This window comes from Melanerpes formicivorus, unplaced genomic scaffold, assembly GCF_026170545.1.
Source record: "Melanerpes formicivorus ecotype bairdi unplaced genomic scaffold, bMelFor1.0.p_v2 SCAF_125, whole genome shotgun sequence".
In the NCBI taxonomy this organism is placed as follows: Eukaryota; Metazoa; Chordata; class Aves; order Piciformes; family Picidae; genus Melanerpes; species Melanerpes formicivorus.
In genome coordinates, this window is record NW_027142477.1 from 346,518 (window position 1) to 368,144 (window position 21,627).

At 59.4% G+C, this 21,627-nt stretch overlaps 1 protein-coding gene across 3 annotated transcripts in view; it reads right to left on the reverse strand.

Moving 5' to 3' along the window:
- The window catches only part of MED23 (mediator complex subunit 23), a 65,956-nt gene extending 50,253 nt beyond the window's left edge, over window positions 1-15,703 (reverse strand). Inside the window, exons 1-11 of one of the 3 annotated variants that reach the window (XM_068167927.1) lie at window positions 15,513-15,703; window positions 12,865-12,896; window positions 12,672-12,759; window positions 11,301-11,425; window positions 11,088-11,199; window positions 8,896-8,994; window positions 8,037-8,138; window positions 6,611-6,680; window positions 2,590-2,702; window positions 903-998; window positions 250-267 (exon numbers count right to left, since the gene is read on the reverse strand). In XM_068167927.1, coding sequence (XP_068024028.1) covers window positions 250-267; window positions 903-998; window positions 2,590-2,702; window positions 6,611-6,680; window positions 8,037-8,138; window positions 8,896-8,994; window positions 11,088-11,199; window positions 11,301-11,425; window positions 12,672-12,759; window positions 12,865-12,896; window positions 15,513-15,560 — 903 coding nt within the window. In that variant the 5' untranslated portion in view covers window positions 15,561-15,703. The remainder of the gene's footprint in view (window positions 1-249; window positions 268-902; window positions 999-2,589; window positions 2,703-6,610; window positions 6,681-8,036; window positions 8,139-8,895; window positions 8,995-11,087; window positions 11,200-11,300; window positions 11,426-12,671; window positions 12,760-12,864; window positions 12,897-15,512) is intronic. The other 2 variants (XM_068167926.1, XM_068167925.1) reach the window with 2 other exon arrangements.
- Between the last annotated feature and the right edge of the window lie 5,924 nt (window positions 15,704-21,627).

Sequence of the window (21,627 nt, forward strand, 5' to 3'; positions counted from 1 at the left end):
CAGCCTCCAGCGAGCAAAGCGAAGGCTCCTGCGAGGGGCAGGGGAGGTGGCAGCCATCATTCCAGGGAGAGTTTTAGGCCCAAGGTGGTCAGCTTTAGGCTCCATCTAGAGCTGGGTGGTGGGACCTTGCCCTTGGCTGGTGTGCTGCAATTTCAAGCCCTGGCTGTAGCTGGGGTCTCTCTGGGATCAGTGGCTAGGAAGCGGCGGCGGGGCGTTAGTCACAATACAACAGTAAGGTCGTGAACATACCTGAGCAATGTTCAAGGTCTAGAGCATTGGAGGATGGGCAGGACAAGACAGGACAGAACAAAAATAAAGGAAGAAAAAAAGAAAAGACAAAACAGTGACTATGAGGCCAGCCTCAAGGATCCCCAAGCCAGACTACAGCCCTCCCCCTCTACGGTAGAAACAGAGCAACCTGGGACAGCCCAGCTCCAGCTCCTCCCTGCCCTGCTGCCACACCATGCCCAGGAAAGAGAGTGCCCTGCAGCCTGTGGAAGAGCCCCCCCGGTGCTGCTGCAGCCAGCAGGCTCCTGCTGTCTGTCAGAGGTGTGCTTGAGGCTGGCCTTATAGGAAAAAAAAGCAATGCAAAAAATAAGGAACTAAAATAAACCAAAACAACCCCAAAGTCATCTTTCCAGGCTCCACTCCTCAGCTGCACACACACAAAGGAGAGGCACAGCAGTGTCCAATCCACCTGGCAGGAGCTCAGAGGAAAAACCAAATCCAAACAAGGAGACTAATAAAAAACCAAACCAAAACAGAACTGAAAGGCAAACAAAACCTTCCCTCTCTGGCCCTGAGCTGCTTGGCTGAGTTAAGCTGGAGCAAAGAAAAGAGAAACAAAGAGTAGTGCAGATTGCCTGCAGAACTGAAGCACAGAGCAGAGTGCAGCACAGTACCTGCTTGTTCAGCCCTAGCATGTTGCAGACCATGTCCCTGGAGTAGGGCTGCTCCAGCACGTAGCGCAGCAGGGCAGTCTGGGGCTCAAACAGATCCTTGGGGAAGAACACAGAGCAATCACAAACAAACAGCTCCTGGCTCCACACTGCTCCCCCCTGGCTGCACCTCAGGGACTGGGGGAAGGAGTCACAGAGTGCTAGGGCTTGGAAGGGGCCCCCAGAGATCACCCAGGCCAGAGCAGGGCACCCAGGGCAGGGCACACAGAACACATCCAGACAGGGCTGGAAAGGCTCCAGAGCAGGAGACTCCACAACCTCTCTGGGCAGCCTGCTCCAGGGCTCAGCAGCCTCACACCAAGGAAGTTTCTCCTCAGGTTGAGGTGGAACCTCCTGGGTTCCAGTTTGTGTCCATTGCCTCTTGTCCTGTCCCAGGACACCACTGCCCAGAGCCTGGCCCCTGCCTGCCCCCCACCCCTCAGCTGCCCCACACCACATCCTGGGCTCCAGGCTGGTGACACATGGGGGTGATGGGTGACCACTAGATGGATAAGGAACTGGCTTGATGGCCGCACCCAAAGAGTGGCTGTCCATGGCTCCATGGCCCAGGGGAGGCCAGGGACAAGCAGAGTCCCTCAGGGATCAGTCCTGGGCCCAGGTTTGTTCAACATCTCTGTGGGTGCCATGGACAGTGGCATTGAGTGCACCCTCAGCAGGGTTGCTGATGACACCAAGCTGTGTGCTGCAGCAGACAGGCTGGAGGGAAGGGATCCATCCAGAGGGAGCTGGACAGGCTGGAGAGGTGGGCACAAGCCAACCTCAGGAGGTTCAACAAGAGCAAGGGCAGGGTCCTGCAGCTGGCTGGAGGCAATCCCAGGCACAAATGCAGGCTGGGCAGGGACTGGCTGGAAAGCAGCCCTGAGGAGAGAGCCTTGGGGGTGCTGGGGGAGGAGAAGCTCAGCAGGAGCTCTCAGTGTGCACTTGCAGCCCAGAAAGCCAACCAGAGCCTGGGCTGCAGCAGGAGAAGTGTGGCCAGCAGGGCAAGGGAGGTGATTCTCCCCCTCTGCTCAGCTCTGGGGAGACCCCACCTGGAGTATTGCCTCCAGTTCTGGAGCCCCTATGGCAAGAGGGATCTGGAGGTGCTGGAAGGTGTCCAGAGAAGGGCAAGGAGGCTGGGGAGGGGTCTGGAGCACAGCCCTGGGAGGAGAGGCTGAGGGAGCTGGGGTTGCTTAGCCTGGAGAAGAGGAGGCTCAGGGGAGACCTTGCTCTCTCCAACTCCCTGCAGGGAGGTTGTAGCCAGGTGGGGGTTGATCTCTGCTCCCAGGCAGCCATCAGCAGAACAAGAGGACACAGTCTCAAGCTGCACCAGGGGATGTTCAGGCTGGAGGAGAGGAGAAAGTTCTTCCCAGCAAGAGAGATTGGCCACTGGAATGTGCTGCCCAGGGAGGTGGTAGAGTCCCCATGCCTGGAGGTGTTCCAGGGGGGCTTGGCTTTGGCACTTGGAGCCATGGCTCAGCTGCCAGGAGGGGTTGGGTGTTAGGTCCTAGGTTGGACTGGATGAGCTCTGAGCTCTTTTCCAGCCTGGGTGATGCCATGAGTCCCTGCTTCCCAGGGGCCATGAATGTGCCCCAGCCCAGCGGCAGAGCAGCTGTGTGCTTGCTGAGGAGGAGAGGCAGGGGGGCAGCCCTACCTTGTCATAGGGCAGGAGCCCCTTGAGGGGGAAGCGCAGGGTGCTGGGGTCCAGCTTCCAGGAGTTGCACATGGCCCCGGAGTTATTCACCACGGGCAGCAGGCTGCAGCGCCCTGCGGGCAACCAGACACAAACTGACCCAGCCACACTGCACCCACTGCAGCAGGCACTGCCCACACTGCACACACTGCAGCAGGCACTGCACGCACTGCACACACTGCACCAGGCACTGCCCACACTGCACACACTGCACCCACTGCAGCAGGCACTGCCCACACTGCACCCACTGCAGCAGGCACTGCACACACTGCACGCACTGCAGCAGGCACTGCCCACACTGCACACACTGCACCAGGCACTGCCCACACTGCACACACTGCGCACACTGCACACACTGCAGCAGGCACTGCACACACTGCAGCAGGCACTGCACACACTGCACACACTGCACACACTGCACACACTGCAGCAGGCACTGCACACACTGCAGCAGGCACTGCACACACTGCGCACACTGCACACACTGCAGCAGGCACTGCCCACACTGCACACACTGCAGCAGGCACTGCACGCACTGCACACACTGCAGCAGGCACTGCCCACACTGCACACACTGCACCCACTGCAGCAGGCACTGCCCACACTGCACACACTGCAGCAGGCACTGCACACACTGCACGCACTGCAGCAGGCACTGCCCACACTGCACACACTGCACCAGGCACTGCCCACACTGCACACACTGCGCACACTGCACACACTGCAGCAGGCACTGCACACACTGCACACACTGCAGCAGGCACTGCCCACACTGCACACACTGCGCACACTGCACACACTGCAGCAGGCACTGCACACACTGCACGCACTGCACACACTGCGCACACTGCACACACTGCAGCAGGCACTGCCCACACTGCACACACTGCAGCAGGCACTGCACACACTGCACGCACTGCACACACTGCGCACACTGCACACACTGCAGCAGGCACTGCCCACACTGCACACACTGCAGCAGGCACTGCACACACTGCACGCACTGCACACACTGCGCACACTGCACACACTGCAGCAGGCACTGCCCACACTGCACACACTGCAGCAGGCACTGCCCACACTGCACGCACTGCGCACACTGCACACACTGCAGCAGGCACTGCACACACTGCACACACTGCAGCAGGCACTGCACACACTGCACACACTGCACACACTGCAGCAGGCACTGCACACACTGCAGCAGGCACTGCCCACACTGCACACACTGCGCACACTGCACACACTGCAGCAGGCACTGCACACACTGCACACACTGCAGCAGGCACTGCACACACTGCACACACTGCACACACTGCAGCAGGCACTGCACACACTGCAGCAGGCACTGCCCACACTGCACACACTGCAGCAGGCACTGCCCACACTGCACCCACTGCACACACTGCAGCAGGCACTGCCCACACTGCACACACTGCACACACTGCACACACTGCACACACTGCAGCAGGCACTGCACACACTGCAGCAGGCACTGCCCACACTGCACACACTGCAGCAGGCACTGCCCACACTGCACCCACTGCACACACTGCAGCAGGCACTGCCCACACTGCACACACTGCACCCACTGCAGCAGGCACTGCCCACACTGCACACACTGCACCCACTGCAGCAGGCACTGCCCGCACTGCACACACTGCAGCAGGCACTGCCCACACTGCACACACTGCACCCACTGCAGCAGGCACTGCCCACACTGCACACACTGCCCACACTGCACCCACTGCAGCAGGCACTGCCCACACTGCACCCACTGCAGCAGGCACTGCCCACACTGCACACACTGCCCACACTGCACCCACTGCAGCAGGCACTGCCCACACTGCACCCACTGCAGCAGGCACTGCCCACACTGCACACACTGCCCACACTGCACCCACTGCAGCAGGCACTGCCCACACTGCACCCACTGCAGCAGGCACTGCCCACACTGCACACACTGCAGCAGGCACTGCCCACACTGCCCACACTGCACACACTGCAGCAGGCACTGCCCACACTGCCCACACTGCCCACACTGCAGCAGGCACTGCCCACACTGCCCACACTGCACACACTGCAGCAGGCACTGCCCACACTGCACCCACTGCAGCAGGCACTGCCCACACTGCACACACTGCACCAGGCCCCTGCACACACCGCACACACTGTACCAGGCACTGCCCACACTGCACCAGGCACTGCCCACACTGCACCAGGCACTGCCCACACTGCACACACTGCAGCAGACACTGCACACACTGCAGCAGACACTGCACACACTGCACACACTGCAGCAGGCACTGCACACACTGCACACACTGCAGCAGGCACTGCACACACTGCCCACACTGCACCAGGCACTGCCCACAATGCACACACTGCAGCAGACACTGCTCACACTGCCCACACTGCAGCAGGCACTGCACACACTGCACACACTGCCCACACTGCTCCAGGCCACTGCCCACACTGCACACAGCCCCCCTGCTCCCTCCTGCAGCTCTCCCTGCCTACAGCCTTTCATAACAGCACTGCTTCAGGCTGATTGTGTTTCCCTCACTCCTTTTCAGCTCAGGAATCCTAAAGTGCCTTGGGCTGGAAGGGAGCCCAAAGCTCCTCTAGCCCCAGCCCCTGCCCTGGGCAGGGACACCTCCCACCAGCACAGGCTGCTCAAGGCCTCATCCAGCCTGGCCTTGAACACCTCCAGGCAGGAGGTGTTCACAACCTCTCTGCACAACCTGTGCCAGAGACTCCCCACTCTCACTGCCAAGAATGCCTTTGTCCTCTTCACTCTCAGTCTGCAGACTGAATACCCTGAAAGGAAGAAGTATTTGCCAATGTTCATCCCAAACTGCTCTTGCAGGCTACCACAAGGCTGTTCCATTGCCACTGCTGGAGCTGAGGGTTTCATTTGTGGTGCACTGCCCCTCTCCCCACACACAATGCTGCTCCTGACCCAAGTACCTAACCCAGGCTTCCAGTTTGCTTCCCTGGCCCTGCAGGGCTCCTGTGGATGCTGCTCAGGAAGCCTGTCAAATCCCAGCAGCTGCAGCAGCTGCAGCCAGGGGAGAGCTTTCTAGTGCAGTAAATGGAGAGTGTTTAAGTCAGTGCAGCTCACAGACAGCTGGGATGGAGTCAGCTGCTCAGGCACATGCAGCTGAGCTGAGCCTGTGGAACATCATCTAAAGGCAGCTGCCTTCTCCTCCACCTAAACCTCACTGCCAGCTCAAATCCCTGGCTGCTGTCGGCCAAAGCAAGAAGGAAGGAAGGATTCCCTCCTCCCTCTTCATCCAGACACATGCAGGTGCTTCACACACACCAGGCCTGTCCACATCTGTGTGGCTCCTGCAAGCTCAGCTCCAAGGCTGTCACACCTCAGCAGGCACTGCAGGGGAAGTGACAGTCTTCACCTCTGCACTGAAGCAGCTCAGCTGCACTGAACCCTCCTCAGATCTCAGGAACAATGCAGCTGCCACTGAGCTGCTTCATTCTCAAAGCAAGCAGGAGGGATTTGAGAGTTTTGGAAGTGCAAGGCCTCAGAATTAAAGCAGCTGCACTGGAACCTTTGTGTTGCCAGCCACAGCCCCCAGGGGAGGCACAGGAGAGCCAGGAAATCTTCACTCAGAAGCTTGCCACAACAGGGAGAGGGCAGAGCAGCTCTGAGAGCTCCACTGGCAACTGAAGTCAGAAGACACTCCATGACTCCAGCCCCTGGAGCCGAGGGCAGATGATGTTCTCATCACCAGCTGTGTGTCCCTGTGATCAAGCAGCAGGCTCACACCACCAGCTGGGAGTCAACAGTGAGCTGGGTCCAACCAACCCAGATCTTCCCCAACAAATGAAGGGAAGCAAAGGCTGGGAACAAAGTGACAGCAGTCAAGACACCCCATGAAGGATCAGCTCTGAGCCTTTGGCTTTAGGTGAGCCCAGGAAAGAAAAGAGCTGACAGGAAAGGATTTGGAAGTCATTCTCTTACCACAGATGGAATTGATCCTGGCTGTGGGTCTGAAGGTATCCACAAAATCTGACACCAAGTTCCCCAGCAGCTGAGGGAGAAGAGGGGAAAAGCAAAGCTTCAGTTCCAGGCACTGAGAAGGAAGATTTGAGGCTTTACAACACTTTACACATCTGAGTAAGTTACAGAGGGATGCACTGACACAGATCCCTCCCCACACCCCCCAGGGGGACACAAAGAGCAGCTCAAGGGAGCTTAGAGAGCAGTGGCAGGAAGCTCCCTTCTGAGTCTGAGTTTACCTCCTTCCCCTGGGCATGCTCTGCTGCCTCAGTGCACAGCACTTGGTGAGACAGGAGGTGAGGCAAGCTCCGAGGGTTCTGTCCAGCAGATGACAGAATGGCTCCAGCTGGAAGGAGTTCAGAGATCAGCTGCTGCCATGAGCAGGGATGCCTCTGAACTGGCCTCACCACAATCCTCTTTGCCTCTGAGCTCAAGAGGTCAGGAACAGTCCTGCCATCACCTCCAGGGAGTCAGGGCTTTACCCTTCCCCTGACACCCAGCAGGACAACAGAGTACAAACCAGACCAGCTGGATCCCTCTTTGGAAGCATTTGCACTGCACCAGAGCCTCAAATGCTTCTGCATAACTGGGTCTGAACAGGAAGCAAACACTGTGAGCCCCTGGAGAGTGGCTGCTCTGACCCTGAAGCCATGGAAGCTGGCAGGCAAGCCTGACCTGCACTTCCATGTGTATGCAACAGAACCAGCTCAGTGCTCCAAGAGCCAGGGACACCAGGCAGCAGCAGCAGCTCTAACTCTGCCATCAGTTCCAGACAAGAGCAAGGAAGCTGCTGCTGCAGGCAAGGTGGGTTTGAATTTCCCTGCCTAAACACAGAGTATTGGTGAACAGAAGACTTCACATCTCCATGAGGAGGAGCAGAGGGCTGCAGCACCTGTCCTATGAGAACAGACTGAGGGAGCTGGGGTTGTGCAGGCTGGAGAGGAGAAGGCTCCCAGGAGACCTCATTGTGGCCTTCCAGGATCTGCAGGGGGCTCCAAGCAAGCTGGGGAGGGACTTTTGAGGGTGTCAGGGAGGGATAGGACTGGGGGGGATGGAGCAGAACTAGAAATGGGGAGATTGAGATTGGCTGTGAGGAAGAAGTTGTTCCCCAGGAGGGTGGTGAGAGCCTGGCACAGGTTGCCCAGGGAGGTGGTGGAAGCCTCCTGCCTGGAGGTGTTTGCAGCCAGGCTGGATGTGGCTGTGAGCAACCTGCTGTGGTGTGAGGTGTCCCTGCCCATGGCAGGGGGTTGGGACTGGCTGAGCCTTGAGCTCCCTTCCAGCCCTGCCAGCTCTGTGATGGTGTGAGATTTAGAGCCTTGTTTTACAACCCCCCAAGCTGTCAGGTGAGGAGGAGAGCTGCAGCTGTGTGCTTTGAGGCCATCATTACCCAGTGGGGAAGCTTTCCTTCAGGGTACAGCTTTCTGATTTCTGTAACTGCAAAGTAGGCAGGCAGCAAACAGGCATTCCTCTCCAAAATGTAGGCTACCACCTGGGAACAAAAACCACAGCAGTGTGAGAGGCTCAGGAGGAGGTGCACAGAGGTGCAGCCTGTCTGCCAGTCTGAGGCAGCCCATGGAAACAGACACAAGAATCAAAAGCACTTCCTGAATCACAGAACAGCAGGGCTTGGGAAGGACCTTGGAAGATCATCTAGGCCAACCCTGCTGCCTGAGCAGGATCACCCACAGGACACTGAAGCACTGAATGTGCTGCCCAGGGGGGTGGTGGAGTCCCCATCCCTGGAGGTGGTCAAGAGGGGATTGGATGTGGCACTTGGAGCCATGGTTTAGTTGTCAGGAGGGGTTGGGTGACAGCTTGGACTTGATGATCTCTGAGGTCTTTTCCACCCTTGTTGATCCTATGAAGCTGTATTCTGACAGTGCTGTGTTAGCCAAACCCCACCTGTAATTGCACAAGTGTAACTCAGATTAAGGCTAAGCAAAACTACAGCTCTGTGGAAAACTACCTCTGGCTTTCTCCTCTCAGACATTCATTCACCCCTGCCTCACACCTTGTACCTTACCCAACCCAAACCCTGAGCCTGACTCTGCCCTTAGGGATTACCTACTGCATGCCCCAGAAGCTCTCTGTTAGCTGCAACCCAGGGAGGAATCAGAGCAGAGTTAGGTGTTTGCTGCTGCCCTGCAGGGACTTTCCCAAGGCAGCCATCCCAGCTGCTCAGCACCAGCCACAGAATGAGGCCTACCTTCCTCTCTAGAGACAAAGAACAACATCCAGACAGTTACCTCTCTGGCTGCCAGAAGCTGCTGCACCACTGCAGAGCTGACAGTGCTGGGGATGGTCAGGATCTTCTCCAGGATCACTTTCAGCAGGTCACGAACACCCTGCAAGGAGAGAGAGCTCAGGGCTGGGAGAGAGAGCTCAGGGCTGGGAGAGAGAGCTCAGGGCTGGGAGAGAGAGCTCAGGGCTGGGAGAGAGAGCTCAGGGCTGGGAGAGAGAGCTCAGGGCTGGGAGAGAGAGCTCAGGGCTGGGAGAGAGAGCTCAGGGCTGGGAGAGAGAGCTCAGGGCTGGGAGAGAGAGCTCAGGGCTGGGAGAGAGAGCTCAGGGCTGGGAGAGAGAGCTCAGGGCTGGGAGAGAGAGCTCAGGGCTGGGAGAGAGAGCTCAGGGCTGGGAGAGAGAGCTCAGGGCTGGGAGAGAGAGCTCAGGGCTGGGAGAGAGCTCAGGGCTGGGAGAGAGCTCAGGGCTGAGAGAGAGCTCAGGGCTGAGAGAGAGCTCAGGGCTGAGAGAGAGCTCAGGGCTGGGAGAGAGCAGAGCAGAGCCTGCACTGCTCACCCAGGGCTGCACAGAGTGAGAGCTGAGAGCAGAGCCTGCACTGCTCACCCAGGGCTGCACAGAGTGAGAGCTGCTTGTGGCTCAGGGTCAGCAGGCAGCCTGCTGCTGAGGCAGTGACCACCAACCACTCCTTGCCTTGCATCAGCACTGGTGTGGCCAGCAGCAGCAGGGTCCTGATGCCCTGCACTGGGCACTGATGCCCTGCACTGGGCACTGCTGAGGCCACACTTTGGGTTCTGAGCTCAGTTTTGGGCCACTCACTGCAGGAAGGACATTGAGGGCTGGAGCAGGTCCAGAGAGGGACAAGAAGGCTGGAGAAGGGTCTGGAGAGCAGGGCTGGGGAGGAGCAGCTGAGGGAGCTGGGGGTGTTTAGAGTGGAGCAGAGGAGGCTGAGGGAGACCTCATTGCTCTCTGCAGCTCCCTGAGAGGAGGCTGGAGCCAGGTGGGGGCTGGGCTCTGCTCCCCAGGCTCAGGTGAGAGAAGGAGAGGCCATGGCCTGGGATTGTGCCAGGGGAGGGTTGGGTTGGAGAGGAGGAGAAATGTCTTTGCTGCAGGAGTGGTCAGGGTCTGGCAGAGGCTGCCCAGGGAGGTGCTGGAGTCCCCATGCCTGGAGGGGTTCCAGCAAGCTGTGGCCATGGCACCTGGGGCCAGGGTTTGATGCCATGGGGGGGGTTGGGCTGCTGGTTGGACTCAATGACCTTAGAGGGATTCCCAAGCAAAGCAGAGCTGTGATTCTGTTATTGTTTGACACTAAACTCCTTAGGCTAACACCTAAGACACCCTGGAGGAGGCAGCCATTGAGCTGCAGCAGGCCATCCAAGCTTCAGTGGCTTGTGCAGGGACCTGCAGGGTGCCAGTCCAGCCCAACACACCACCAGGGCTGCTGAGAGGATTCTCTCCAGCAGATCTAAGTCCTTCTGCCAGCTGTACCCTGCTGGAGGCTCAGCTCTCAGGACCCTTTGCCTCCACAGCAGAGGGGTCAGAGCAGATGGCAGCACTTCAGGCTTGTCAGTGCTACTCTCCCATGTGCACTACTCCTGCAGCTGCATGAGGGCAGCTTGTCACTGAGAGAGAGCTGCCAGAGGGAAGGGAGGAGGAAGACTTCCACTGTCCCACAGAGCTTTCCATGGAGACAAAGCTGAGCTGTGGAACACCACTCCAAGCAGCCCCACTCAACCATGTCTCCTCTCATCATCAGAGCTGACTCTGATACTCTGGATGCTTCTGACCCAACTCAAACAGAGCTGGAACACCAAAATGATGGCAGAGTGCCAGGGGCTGGAAGACAGCTCCAGAGATCACCCAGCCCAGCCCCTGCCAGAGCAGCATCACCCAGGGCAGGGCACACAGAACACAGCCAGGGGGGGCTGGGAAGGCTCCAGAGGAGACTCCACAACCTCCCTGGGCAGCCTGCAGCAGGGCTCTGTGACCCTCCCAGTGCAGCACCTGCTGAGGTGGAGTTCCTGGCCTCCAGGCTGTGCCTCTGCCACAGCAGCGCTGCCCAGAGCCTGGGCCCTGCCTCCCACTCCCCTGGATCCACAGGCACTGGGCAGATCCCTCCCAGCCTTCCCCACAGCAAACAGCTCCAGGTGCCTGAGCCTTTCCCCAGAGGGGCTCAGCAAGAGGGAAGGCAGGGGGCAGGTACCTTGTAGTCCACCCCTCCAATGATCTTCCGCAGCAGCCGGAAGGTCAGGGCCCAGAGCTGCGTGCGCTCCCACTCCAGCGTGTCCGAGTTCAGCAGGGCCTCACACACCATCCTGAGGGGCACAGGGCGAGACACAGCCACAGGTAACCACCAGGAGCTCCCCAGCAAGCCCCCAGCCCCACCCCCCTGCCAGCCCAGCCCCACAGAGCTCACCTGGGGGGCAGGAGGCCAGTCTCCACCGCCATCGCCAGGCAGTCGTAGAGGAAGGAGATCCTCTTGGGACTGTGCTGGCTGTGGATGAACCTCACAATCCACTGCACACACTGCTCATGGGAGTCCTGCAGGGGCAGGAGAGAGGAGGCTGCAGCAGCCTGCACCAAGCAAGACAGTGTCCTCCCATGGAAGGAACAGGAGCACAAGGCAGCCCCTCAGGCTGAACACTGAGAGCTGAGCTCAGCCTTCCTCCTGGAGGCAGCTGTGCTGCTCCCTGCTCAGCCAGCACAGACAGAGCAGAGCAGAGCTGCTCTCTGGGTGCTCTCTGGGTGCTCTCCTTGGCTTTGTTCACATGTTTTGGGATGAGGGGCAATAGCTTTAAGCTTGAGGAGGGTAGATTTAGGCTGGAGATCCTACACTTGGGCCACAACAACCCCAGGCAGTACTACAGGCTGGGGGCAGAGTGGCTGAGAGCAGCCAGGTAGAGAGGGACCTGGGGGTAGTAGCTGACAGCAGCTGAACAGGAGCCAGCAGTGTGCCCAGGGGGCCAAGAAGGCCAAGGGCATCCTGGCCTGCAGCAGGAAGAGTGTGGCCAGCAGGAGCAGGGAGGTCATTCTGCCCTGTGCTCAGCACTGCTTAGGCCACACCTCGAGTCCTGTGTCCAGTTCTGGGCTCCTCAGGTCAAGAAGGACATTGAGAGACTTGAAGGTGTGCAGAGAAGGGCAAGGAGGCTGGGGAGGGGTCTGGAGCACAGCCCTGTGAGGAGAGGCTGAGGGAGCTGGGGTTGCTTAGCCTGGAGAAGAGGAGGCTCAGGGGAGACCTTCTTGCTCTCTACAACTCCCTGAAGGGAGGTTGTAGCCAGGTGGGGGTTGGTCTCTTCTCCCAGACAGGCAGCCAGCAGCAGAACAAGAGGACACAGTCTCAAGCTGTGCCAGGGGAGGTTTAGGCTGGAGGGGAGGAGAAAGTTCTTCCCAGAGAGTCATTCACCATTGGGATGTGCTGCCCAGGGAGGTAGTGGAGTCCCCCTCCCTGGAGGTGTTCAAGAGGGGATTGGATGTGGCACTTGGAGCCATGGTTTAGTCATGGGGTCTGTGTTTGTAGGTTGGACTGGATGATCCTCGGGGTCTCTTCCAACCTTGGTGATACTGTGGTGCTGTGATGCACTAAGCTCTGCTGGACAACTCCCTCCTCTCACAATGGCCAAATTCATCTTCCTCCTTGCAAAGCCCTCCTGCATTTGCTGCTGTGCCCCACCTGCACCTCTTGAGTGCCTGGACAGACGTGGAGCCTCAGGGCTGTCTGCTTCACAAGGCACCACCATGCATAAAGCAAGCACATAAAGCACACACAAGCAACAGACTGAGTGCTGACCTGGGAGAGACTGCTCCAGAACTGCCTGAAAGCACTCAGGCAGCTGATCAGTTTGGTCCTCTCATCCTCAGGGGTGTCCATAAACATGCTGAGGGAAGCAAGAACAGGAGTTACCAGCAGGACCCAGTGGAAGAGCACAGGCAGAAGAACAGCTGCAGAGAGTCTTGCACCAGGGCCCTGACTCCACACTCACCCAGGGAAAGCTTCCTCAATGACTTCTGTTTTCTGCAAGAGAAAAAGCCAAGTGAGCTGTTGTGAGCAGCACAGCACCAGGGTGCAGCACAGACCTCCTGCCAGCTGCACTGCTCTGCTCTGGAGTGCAGCAGAGCAGGCTCACAGAACCAGAGGTGGGTTGGGCTGGAAGGGACCTCCCAAGGTGATTCTGCCCAACCCCCTGCAGGGACACCCCCCACTTGTCCAGCTTGACCTTCAGTGTCTCCTTGGATGGGGCCTCAACCACCTCCCTGGGAAAGCTCCTGCAGTGTTCCAGCAGCCTCCAGGTGCAGAACTTGCTCCTAACACCCAACTGAGTTTCTGTACTGCAGGAGAGCACAGCAGCAGCCTTCTGGGGATCTCTTTCAGGCACACAACCCAGAGCTGCCTCTCACTGCCCCTCAGAGCCTCCTCAAGAACCACAGAATCACCAAGCTTGGAGGAGACCTGAAAGATCATCAAGTCCAAGCTGTCACCCAACACCTCATGAGTAAACCATGGCTCCAAGTGCCACATCCAATCCCCTCTTGAACACCTCCAGGGATGGAGACTCCACCACCTCCCTGGGCAGCACATCCCAGTGGCTAACAACTCTCTCAGTGAAGAACTTTCTCCTCCCCTCCAGCCTAAACCTCCCCTGGCACAGCTTGAGACTGTGTCCTCTTGTTCTGCTGCTGGCTGCCTGGGAGAAGAGACCAACCCCCTCCTGGCTACAACCTCCCTGCAGGGAGTTGCAGAGAGCAAGAAGGTCTCCCCTGAGCCTCCTCTTCTCCAGGCTAAGCAACCCCAGCTCCCTCAGCCTCTCCTCACAGGGCTGTGCTCCAGACCCCTCCCCAGCCTCCTTGCCCTTCTCTGGACACCTTCAAGTCTCTCAATGTCCTTCTTCAACTGAGGAGCCCAGAACTGGACACAGGACTCAAGGGGTGGCCTAAGCAGTGCTGAGCACAGGGCACAAGGACTTCCCTGCTCCTGCTGGCCACACTCTTCCTGATGCAGGCCAGGATGCCCTTGGCCTTCTTGGCTGCCTGGGCACACTGCTGGCTCCTGTTCAGCTGCTGCCAATCAGAAGCATCCCTGCAGGTGAAAGTGGGTCAGCTGCCCATGAGGTGGATTGGTAACTGCTTCAGCAACAGCATTCAGAGAGCTGTGCCCAGCAGTGCAGTCCAGCTGTGGTGTTCCACAGGGATCAATACTGGGTGCAGTTTTGTTCAGCATCATCAATAACCTGGGTGAGGAGATTGAGTGCAAACAGCCACCCTGGGAGCTGAAGGGGCAGAGCACAGCCCAGGGTACATCAAACAGAGCACTGCCAGCCCCTCAAGAGGGATTATCACCCTGCTGTGCTCAGAGCTGGGGTGGCCACACCACAGGACCACGTGCACTCCGGGCCCCACAGCTCAAGAAGGCTTTGAAGGTGCCCAGGAAGGCAACAAACTGTCTGGAAGGGACTGTGAGGAGCAGCTGAGCTCTCTGGGCTTGCCTGCTTTGTTGGCAAGCAGGCTGAGGGGTGAGGGTTGAGCTCCTTGCTCCCTGCAGCTTCCTATGGAGGGCAAGAGGAGGGGCAGCTGCTGGTCTCTTCTCCCTGGGAGCCTGTGGCAGGATGCATGGCAATGGTTCAGAGCTGCACCAGGGGAGGCTCTGGCTGGACAGGTCCACAACTCCCTGCAGGGAGGCTGTAGCCAGGTGGGGGTTGGGCTCTTCTGCCAGGCAGCCAGCAGCAGAACAGGAGGACACAGTCTCAAGCTGTGCCAGGGGAGGTTTAGGATGGAGGTGAGGAGAAAGTTCTTCCCAGAGAGAGTTGTTAGCCATTGGAATGTGCTGCCCAGGGGGGTGGTGGAGTCCCCATCCCTGGAGGTGTTCAAGAGGGGATTGGATGTGGCACTTGGAGCCATGGTTTAGTTGTCAGGAGGTTCTGGGTGACAGCTTGGACTTGGTGATCTCTGAGTTCTTTCCCAACCTGGTTGGTTCTATGATTCTATGGCATTAGGCAGCAGCTCCTCACAGAGTGGCCCAGCACTGGAGCAGGGTCTCTGGCGGTGCTCAGTGCCCCAAGCCTGTCACTGAGAGCCCTGGACACTGCCCCTCACGGCATGCTCCCGCTGCCGGCCAGCCCGGTCCCGGTGCGGCAGCTGCGCTGGACGGCTGCGGGGCTGCCTGCAAGCGAGGCGCAGCGCTGCTGCCCTGCCGGCCCGCCAGCCCTGCCTCTGCTCCCCGCACGGAGCCGTGCCCCCGGCCCCCCTGCTCCCAGGCAAACCTCCCCTCACCACACTCCTGCCCTCCACTCCCTCCCAAACGTCTCCTTCAACTCCTCGCCCTACAGCAAGCTCAGATCACAGCCGGGGAGGCGACCTGCCGGCCGCCGGTTCCTGCCGGTCCGGCCGCAGAGAAGCTGCGCTGGGACACCTCCTACCCGCCCGCCCCCCCCCCCCCCCCCCCCGCTCCTCTCCCGGCAGCGCCTGGCTGCGCCCGGCGGCGAACAGCACCAACCACCGCCAGGGCACACGGAACCTCTTCCCCAGGGCTTCCGAAGGCCTGGCTGGGGGTCTGTAGGTGCGCGCACACAGGGGGAGCCCCGGCCCGGCCCGGCCCCGGCCCCGGCGCTGCCTGCCGCTCGGGCGCCGCACTCACCACCACCTCCTCGAAGATGCTCTGCAGCTGCGTCTCCATCGGCACCATGGGGACGGCGATGCTGCCGGGGCGGCACTGCTGCCGGCCCCGCTCCGCGCACCGCCGCCTGCAGATGGCGGCGCCGGCTCCCGCTCCGCCGGAAGCCCCGGGCCAGGCCCCGCCGGAAGCTCCTGGTCCGACCCCGCCAGAAGCTCCTGGTCCGACCCCGCCGGAAGCTCCTGGCCAGGTCCCGCCGGAAGCTCCTGGCCAGACCCCGCCGGAAGTTCCGAGCCAGACCCCGCCGGAAGTTCCGAGCCAGACCCCGCCGGAAGTTCCGAGCCAGACCCCGCCGGAAGTTCCGAGCCAGACCCCGCCGGAAGTTCCGAGCCAGACCCCGCCGGAAGCTGCGGGTCCGACCCCGCCGGAAGCTCCGGGGCCAGGCCCCGCCGGAAGCTGCGGGTGCGCTCCGGGTGCGCTCCGGGTGCGCTCCGGGTGCGCTCCGGGTGCGCTCCGGGCCCGCCGGCAGCGGATGCTCGGCACGGCCGTTCCGGGCGGCACTCTCCGCCCCTGCGGGCGCGGTGCGGGGCGCGGTCCCGCCCCCGGCCTGCCCTGCTGCTGTTGCTAACCTCCGCTGCTGTGCCTGCCCTTGTCCCTGCCCTGTCCCTGCCCTCACCCTTGCTCTGCCTTTGTGTTGCTCCTGTTCCTGCACTTGCTCCTGCCCCCGCCCTGCTCTCGCCTTTGCCTTTACACCTGCCCCCGCCCTTGCCCTTGCTCGCAGTCTTGCCCCTGCCCTTCCCTCGCCTCTGTCCCTTCCCCTGCCCCTTCCCTCACACCTGTCCCTTCCCCTGCCCCTTCCCCTGCCCCTTGCCCATCACGCTGTGTGTTACCTAGCCAGGCACGCAGCTGGGCCCGAGGGTGCCGAGGGGAAAGCCATTGAACATCTGGGAGCTGGGCTTCCTAATCAAAATCTTTGCTTAGGCTCCTTTGCCTTTAAAGCCATCAGCTCAGCCTAGAGTGATCCCACAAGCTCCTGTCCTGACAGCAGATCCCAGCGTGGCTCTGGGGCTGCTGCTGTCCGTGCTGTGAAATGAGAGAACAATTCCTTCCCATGAGAAGTCAGAGCACACTGCCCCGAAGGAAGTGCCCTGAGAGCTTCTGAGGACAGAGCCTGGGGCTGAGCCAGCCCTGAGCTGAACACAGGAGTGCTTTGGGGCACCCACGGGGGGGCAAGGCCCTTCCAGAGTGGAAGGCTCAGTGTCAGTGGGAAGGGTGTTAGAAATGACAAGAAGTGATGCAGAGGTGGAGCTCAGAGAGTGGAGCTAGTGCTGACCAGGCAGGGTTGGGCTGAGGGTTGGCCTTCCTGGTCTTGAAGGTCTCTTCCAGCCAAAGCCAAGAATGACAGGTTGGGTCAGAATGTGCTGCAGCACAGGCTCCTGTGCTTGCCATGGGGCTTGCTTCCTGAGCTGGGGTACACTCCAGTGATTGCCACTGCCTGCTCTTTGCTGTGCTGTCACCATCACAGCATCACAGCATCACCAAGGTTGGAAGAGACCTCGAGGATCATCGACTCCAACCTATCAACACAGACCTCATGACTAGACCATGGCACCAAGTGCCACATCCAATCCCCTCTTGAACACCTCCAGGGATGGAGACTCCACCACCTCCCTGGGCAGCACATCCCAGTGACGAACGACTCGCTCGGTGAAGAACTTTCTCCTCACCTCGAGTCTAAACCTCCCCTGGCACAGCTTGAGACTGTGTCCTCTTGTTCTGCTGCTGGCTGCCTGTCTGGGAGAAGAGACCAACCCCCACCTGGCTACAACCTCCCTTCAGGGAGTTGCAGAGAGCAAGAAGGTCTCCCCTGAGCCTCCTCCTCTCCAGGCTAAGCAACCCCAGCTCCCTCAGCCTCTCCTCACAGGGCTGTGCTCCAGACCCCTCCCCAGCCTCCTTGCCCTTCTCTGCACACCTTCAAGTCTCTCAATGTCCTTCTTGACCTGAGGAGCCCAGAACTGGACACAGGACTCAAGGTGTGGCCTAAGCAGTGCTGAGCACAGGGCACAAGGACTTCCCTGCTCCTGCTGCCCACACTGTTCCTGATGCAGGCCAGGATGCCCTTGGCCTTCTTGGCCCCCTGGGCACACTGCTGGCTCCTGTTCAGCTGCTGTCAATCAGCACCCCCAGGTCCCTCTCTGCCTGGCTGCTCTCAGCCACTCTGACCCCAGCCTGTAGCACTGCCTGGGGTTGTTGTGGCCAAAGTGCAGCACCTGGCACTTGGACTTGTTGAATGCCATCCTGTTGGCCTCTGCCCATCTGTCCAGCCTGGCAAGGTCCCTCTGCAGAGCTCTCCAACCCTCTAACTGACCAACATCTGCTCCTAAATTGTTGTCATCAGCAAACTTGCTGATGACTGACTCGACCCCCTCATCCAGATCATCAGTGAAGATGTTAAAGAGCACAGGGCCCAGCACTGCTCCCTGGGGCACACCACTGGTGCCTGGCTGCCAGCTGGCTGTGGCACCATTCACCACCACTCTCTGGGCTCAGCCTCCAGCCACTTCCTAACCCAGCACAGAGTGGAGTGGTCCCAGCCAGGGGCTGACAGCTTAGACAGCAGTTTGCTGTGGGGGATGGTGGCAAAGGCCTTGCTGCAGTCCAGGCAGACTCCATCCACAGCCTGCCCCACAGCCACCAGGCAGTCACCTGGGCATGGAAGGAGCTCAGGTTGGAGAGGCAGGACCTGCCCTGCCTAAGTACTGTGCAGTGTCACCATCTCCCTTTGCTGTGCTGTCACCATCTCTTTGCTGTGGTGTTATCATCTCCCTGTAGTGTTAGCATCTCCCTGTGATGTGGTGTTATCATCTCCTTGCTGTGGTGTTATCTCCTTGCTGTGGTGTTACCTCTGTGCTGTGGTGTTATCTCCTTGCTGTGGTGCTATCATCTCCCCTTGCTGCAGTGCTATCATCTCGCTGTGCTGTTCCTGGGAACAGCCTGATAAGGGCACAGGCCATGTGCCTGGGCTGCCCTATGGCCAGGGCATTGCTGCAGTTCTTCTGCTGAAGCTCAGCTGAGGGACTGTGCCCTGTTGAGTAACTCCATGCTGGAGCAGGTACCCCTCCCAGCACCTGTGGCTGGGGGTAGGTGTGCAGTGGAGCAGCTGCTCCCCTGGATCATAAAATCATACAATCAGCTAAGCTGGAAAAGGCCTTTAAGGTCGTTTGGCCCAACCATAACAGTGCCAAGTCCACCAGAGGTTTTATCTACACATCCTCAGGGATTGTGACACTTCCCTGGGCAGCCTGGTCCCATGGTTAATGGCCTCTCAGTGACAAAGGTTCTTCCTAGTACCCAATTTAACCTCACCTGGTACCAGAGGAGGTCATTCCCCCTTGTCCTGACCCCTTCTGTCACTTGTTACTTGGGCAGAGACTGACCCTTGCCTTGCTCCAGCCTCCTTTCAGGGAGCTGCAGAGTGAGAAGGTATCATAGTATCATCCTATCATAGTATCATAGAATCAGTCAGGGCTGGAAAGGACCACAAGGATCAGCCAGTTCCAACCCCCCTGCCATGGGCAGGGACACCCCACACTAGATCAGCCTGCCCAGAGCCTCATCCAGCCTGGGCTTAAACACCTCCAGGGACAGGGCCCCAACCACCTCCCTGCACAACCCATTCCAGGGCTTCTCCACTCTCCTGGGGAAGAACTTCCTCCTCCCCTCCAGCCTCAATCTCCCCACCTCCAGCTTCATTCCATTCCCCCTAGTCCTATCACTGCCTGAGATCCTGAGCAGTCCCTCCCCAGCCTTCCTGGAGTCCCCTGCAGATCCTGGAAGGCCACAATGAGGTCACCTCAGAGCCTTCTCTTCTCCACACTGAACAGCCCCAACTCCTTCAGTCTGTCCTCACAGCAGAGCAGCTCCAGCCCTCTGCTCCTCCTCCTGGCCCTGCTCTGGACACCTTCCAGCACCTCCACATCCCTCTTGCAATAGGGGCTCCAGAACTGGAGGCAGGACTCCAGGTGAGGTCTCACCAGGGCTGAGCAGAGGGGGAGAATCACCTCCCTTGCCCTGCTGGCCACACTTCTCCTGCTGCAGCCCAGGCTCTGCTTGGCTTTCTGGGCTGCAAGTGCACACTGAGAGCTCCTGGTGAGCTTCTCCTCCCCCAGCACCCCCAAGGCTCTCTCCTCAGGGCTGCTTTCCAGCCAGTCCCTGCCCAGCCTGCATTTGTGCCTGGGATTGCCTCCAGCCAGCTGCAGGACCCTGCCCTTGCTCTTGTTGAACCTCCTGAGGTTGGCTTGTGCCCACCTCTCCAGCCTGTCCAGCTCCCTCTGGATGGATCCCTTCCCTCCAGCTGTCTGCTGCACCACACAGCTTGGTGTCATCAGCAACCCTGCTGAGGGTGCACTCAGTGCCACTGTCCATGGCACCCACAGGGATGTTGAACAAGCCTGGTGCCAGGACTGATCCCTGAGGGACTCTGCTTGTCCCTGGCCTCCCCTGGGCCATGGAGCCATGGACAGCCACTCTTTGGGTGCAGCCATCAAGCCAGTTCCTTATCCATCTAGTAGTCTCCCCTCAGCCTCCTCTTCTGGGCTGAAGCCTGAACAGCCTCAGTTCCCTCCACTGCTCTGCACCAGCCCTGTTCCCCCGACCCTTCACCAGCTGCATTGCTCTTCTCTGGACACACTCCAGCACCTCAATGCCTTTCCTCTAGTGAGGGGCCCAGGACTGAACATGGTGCTTGAGGTGCAGCCTCACCAGTGTGGAGTGCAGGGTGCTGATCCCTGCCCTGGTGCTGCTGGTCACACTGTTCCTGCCCCAGGCCCTGGTTGGCCACCTGGACACACACTGGCTCAGATTCTCTGAAGTGTTAACCAACAGCTCCAGGTCCTCTTTCCCTGGGGGCAGCTTTCCAGCTAAGGAGAGAGAGTGCAGCTGGTGGATAAGGCCATACCAGCATGGGCAAGGGGAGAGGTTTACTGCACTGTTCAGCCTCATGGCTTTGCTCCAAGGGGTCAGGGAGATTGTAATGGAGAGAGCTCTGCACTGTGTGCAGCTCTGGGCCCTCACTGCAAGAAAGATCTTGAGGTGCTGGAGCAGGTCCAGAGGAAAGCAACCAGCCTGGGGAAGGGACTAGAGTAAAAGGCTGATGAGGAGAGGCTGAGGGAGCTGGGGTGTTCAGCCTGGAGGAGAGGAGGCTCAGGGGGAACCTTATCACTCTCTACAACTACCTGAGGGGAAGCTGCAGTCAGGTGGGGGTCAGGCTCTGCTCCCAGGCAACTTGTGACAGGACAAGAGGGCATGGCCTGAAGCTGTGGCAGGGCAGGTTTAGGTTGGATGTAGGAAACAGTTCCTCATGGAAAGGGCAATCAGACCCTGGGATGTGCTGCCCAGGGAGGTGGTGGAGTCCCTGTGCCTGGAGGTGTTCAAGGCAAGACTGGATGTGGCACTCAGTGCCACGGTGTGGTCAGGGTGGTGGTGTTGGGTCACAGGCTGGGCTGGATGAGCTCAGAGCTCTGTTCCAGCCTCAGCAGTGCTGGGAGTCTGTGATTGCTGTGCAGTGTTGAGTTGTGTGTTCTAGGAGGTACTGTGGCAGAAACCACCTGAGCAGAGGAGAAGCCTTACAGCAGGCCCTGCAAGTCTCACCCAACCTGAACAGGCTTTGGCAGCCACAGCCTCCCTGGGCAGCCTGTGCCAGTGTCTCACCACCCTCACTGGGAAGAATTTCTTCCTAATCTCCAGTCCAAATCTGCCCTCTCCCGGCTCCAAGCCATTCACCAGAGTGCCATGGCCTTTGCAGGGGGATGAGTAGTGCCTTGGCAGTTCCCTGGGGACCTGGGGCTGAGATCTCAGCAGCCCCATGGGCTTCTGCCCCTTCAGGCTACAGAGATTCAACACTCTCTTTGAAGATAACAAAAGCCTGGAGGAGAGGCTTTTAGCCACAGGGCTGAGTGCTTCAGCTTCTCTCCCATTTGCACTTTCTGGCCTGGCAACCTCTCTCCTGATCTCCTGGGAACAGTTTGCCCAGCGCTGCTCTTATCTTGAAAGGGTGCCTTGTGCTCTGCACGCAGATAATGCTGCCCAGCCTTTGACCTCTCTGAGCTTTCTTGCTTACTTTGACTTCTTCGAAGATAAT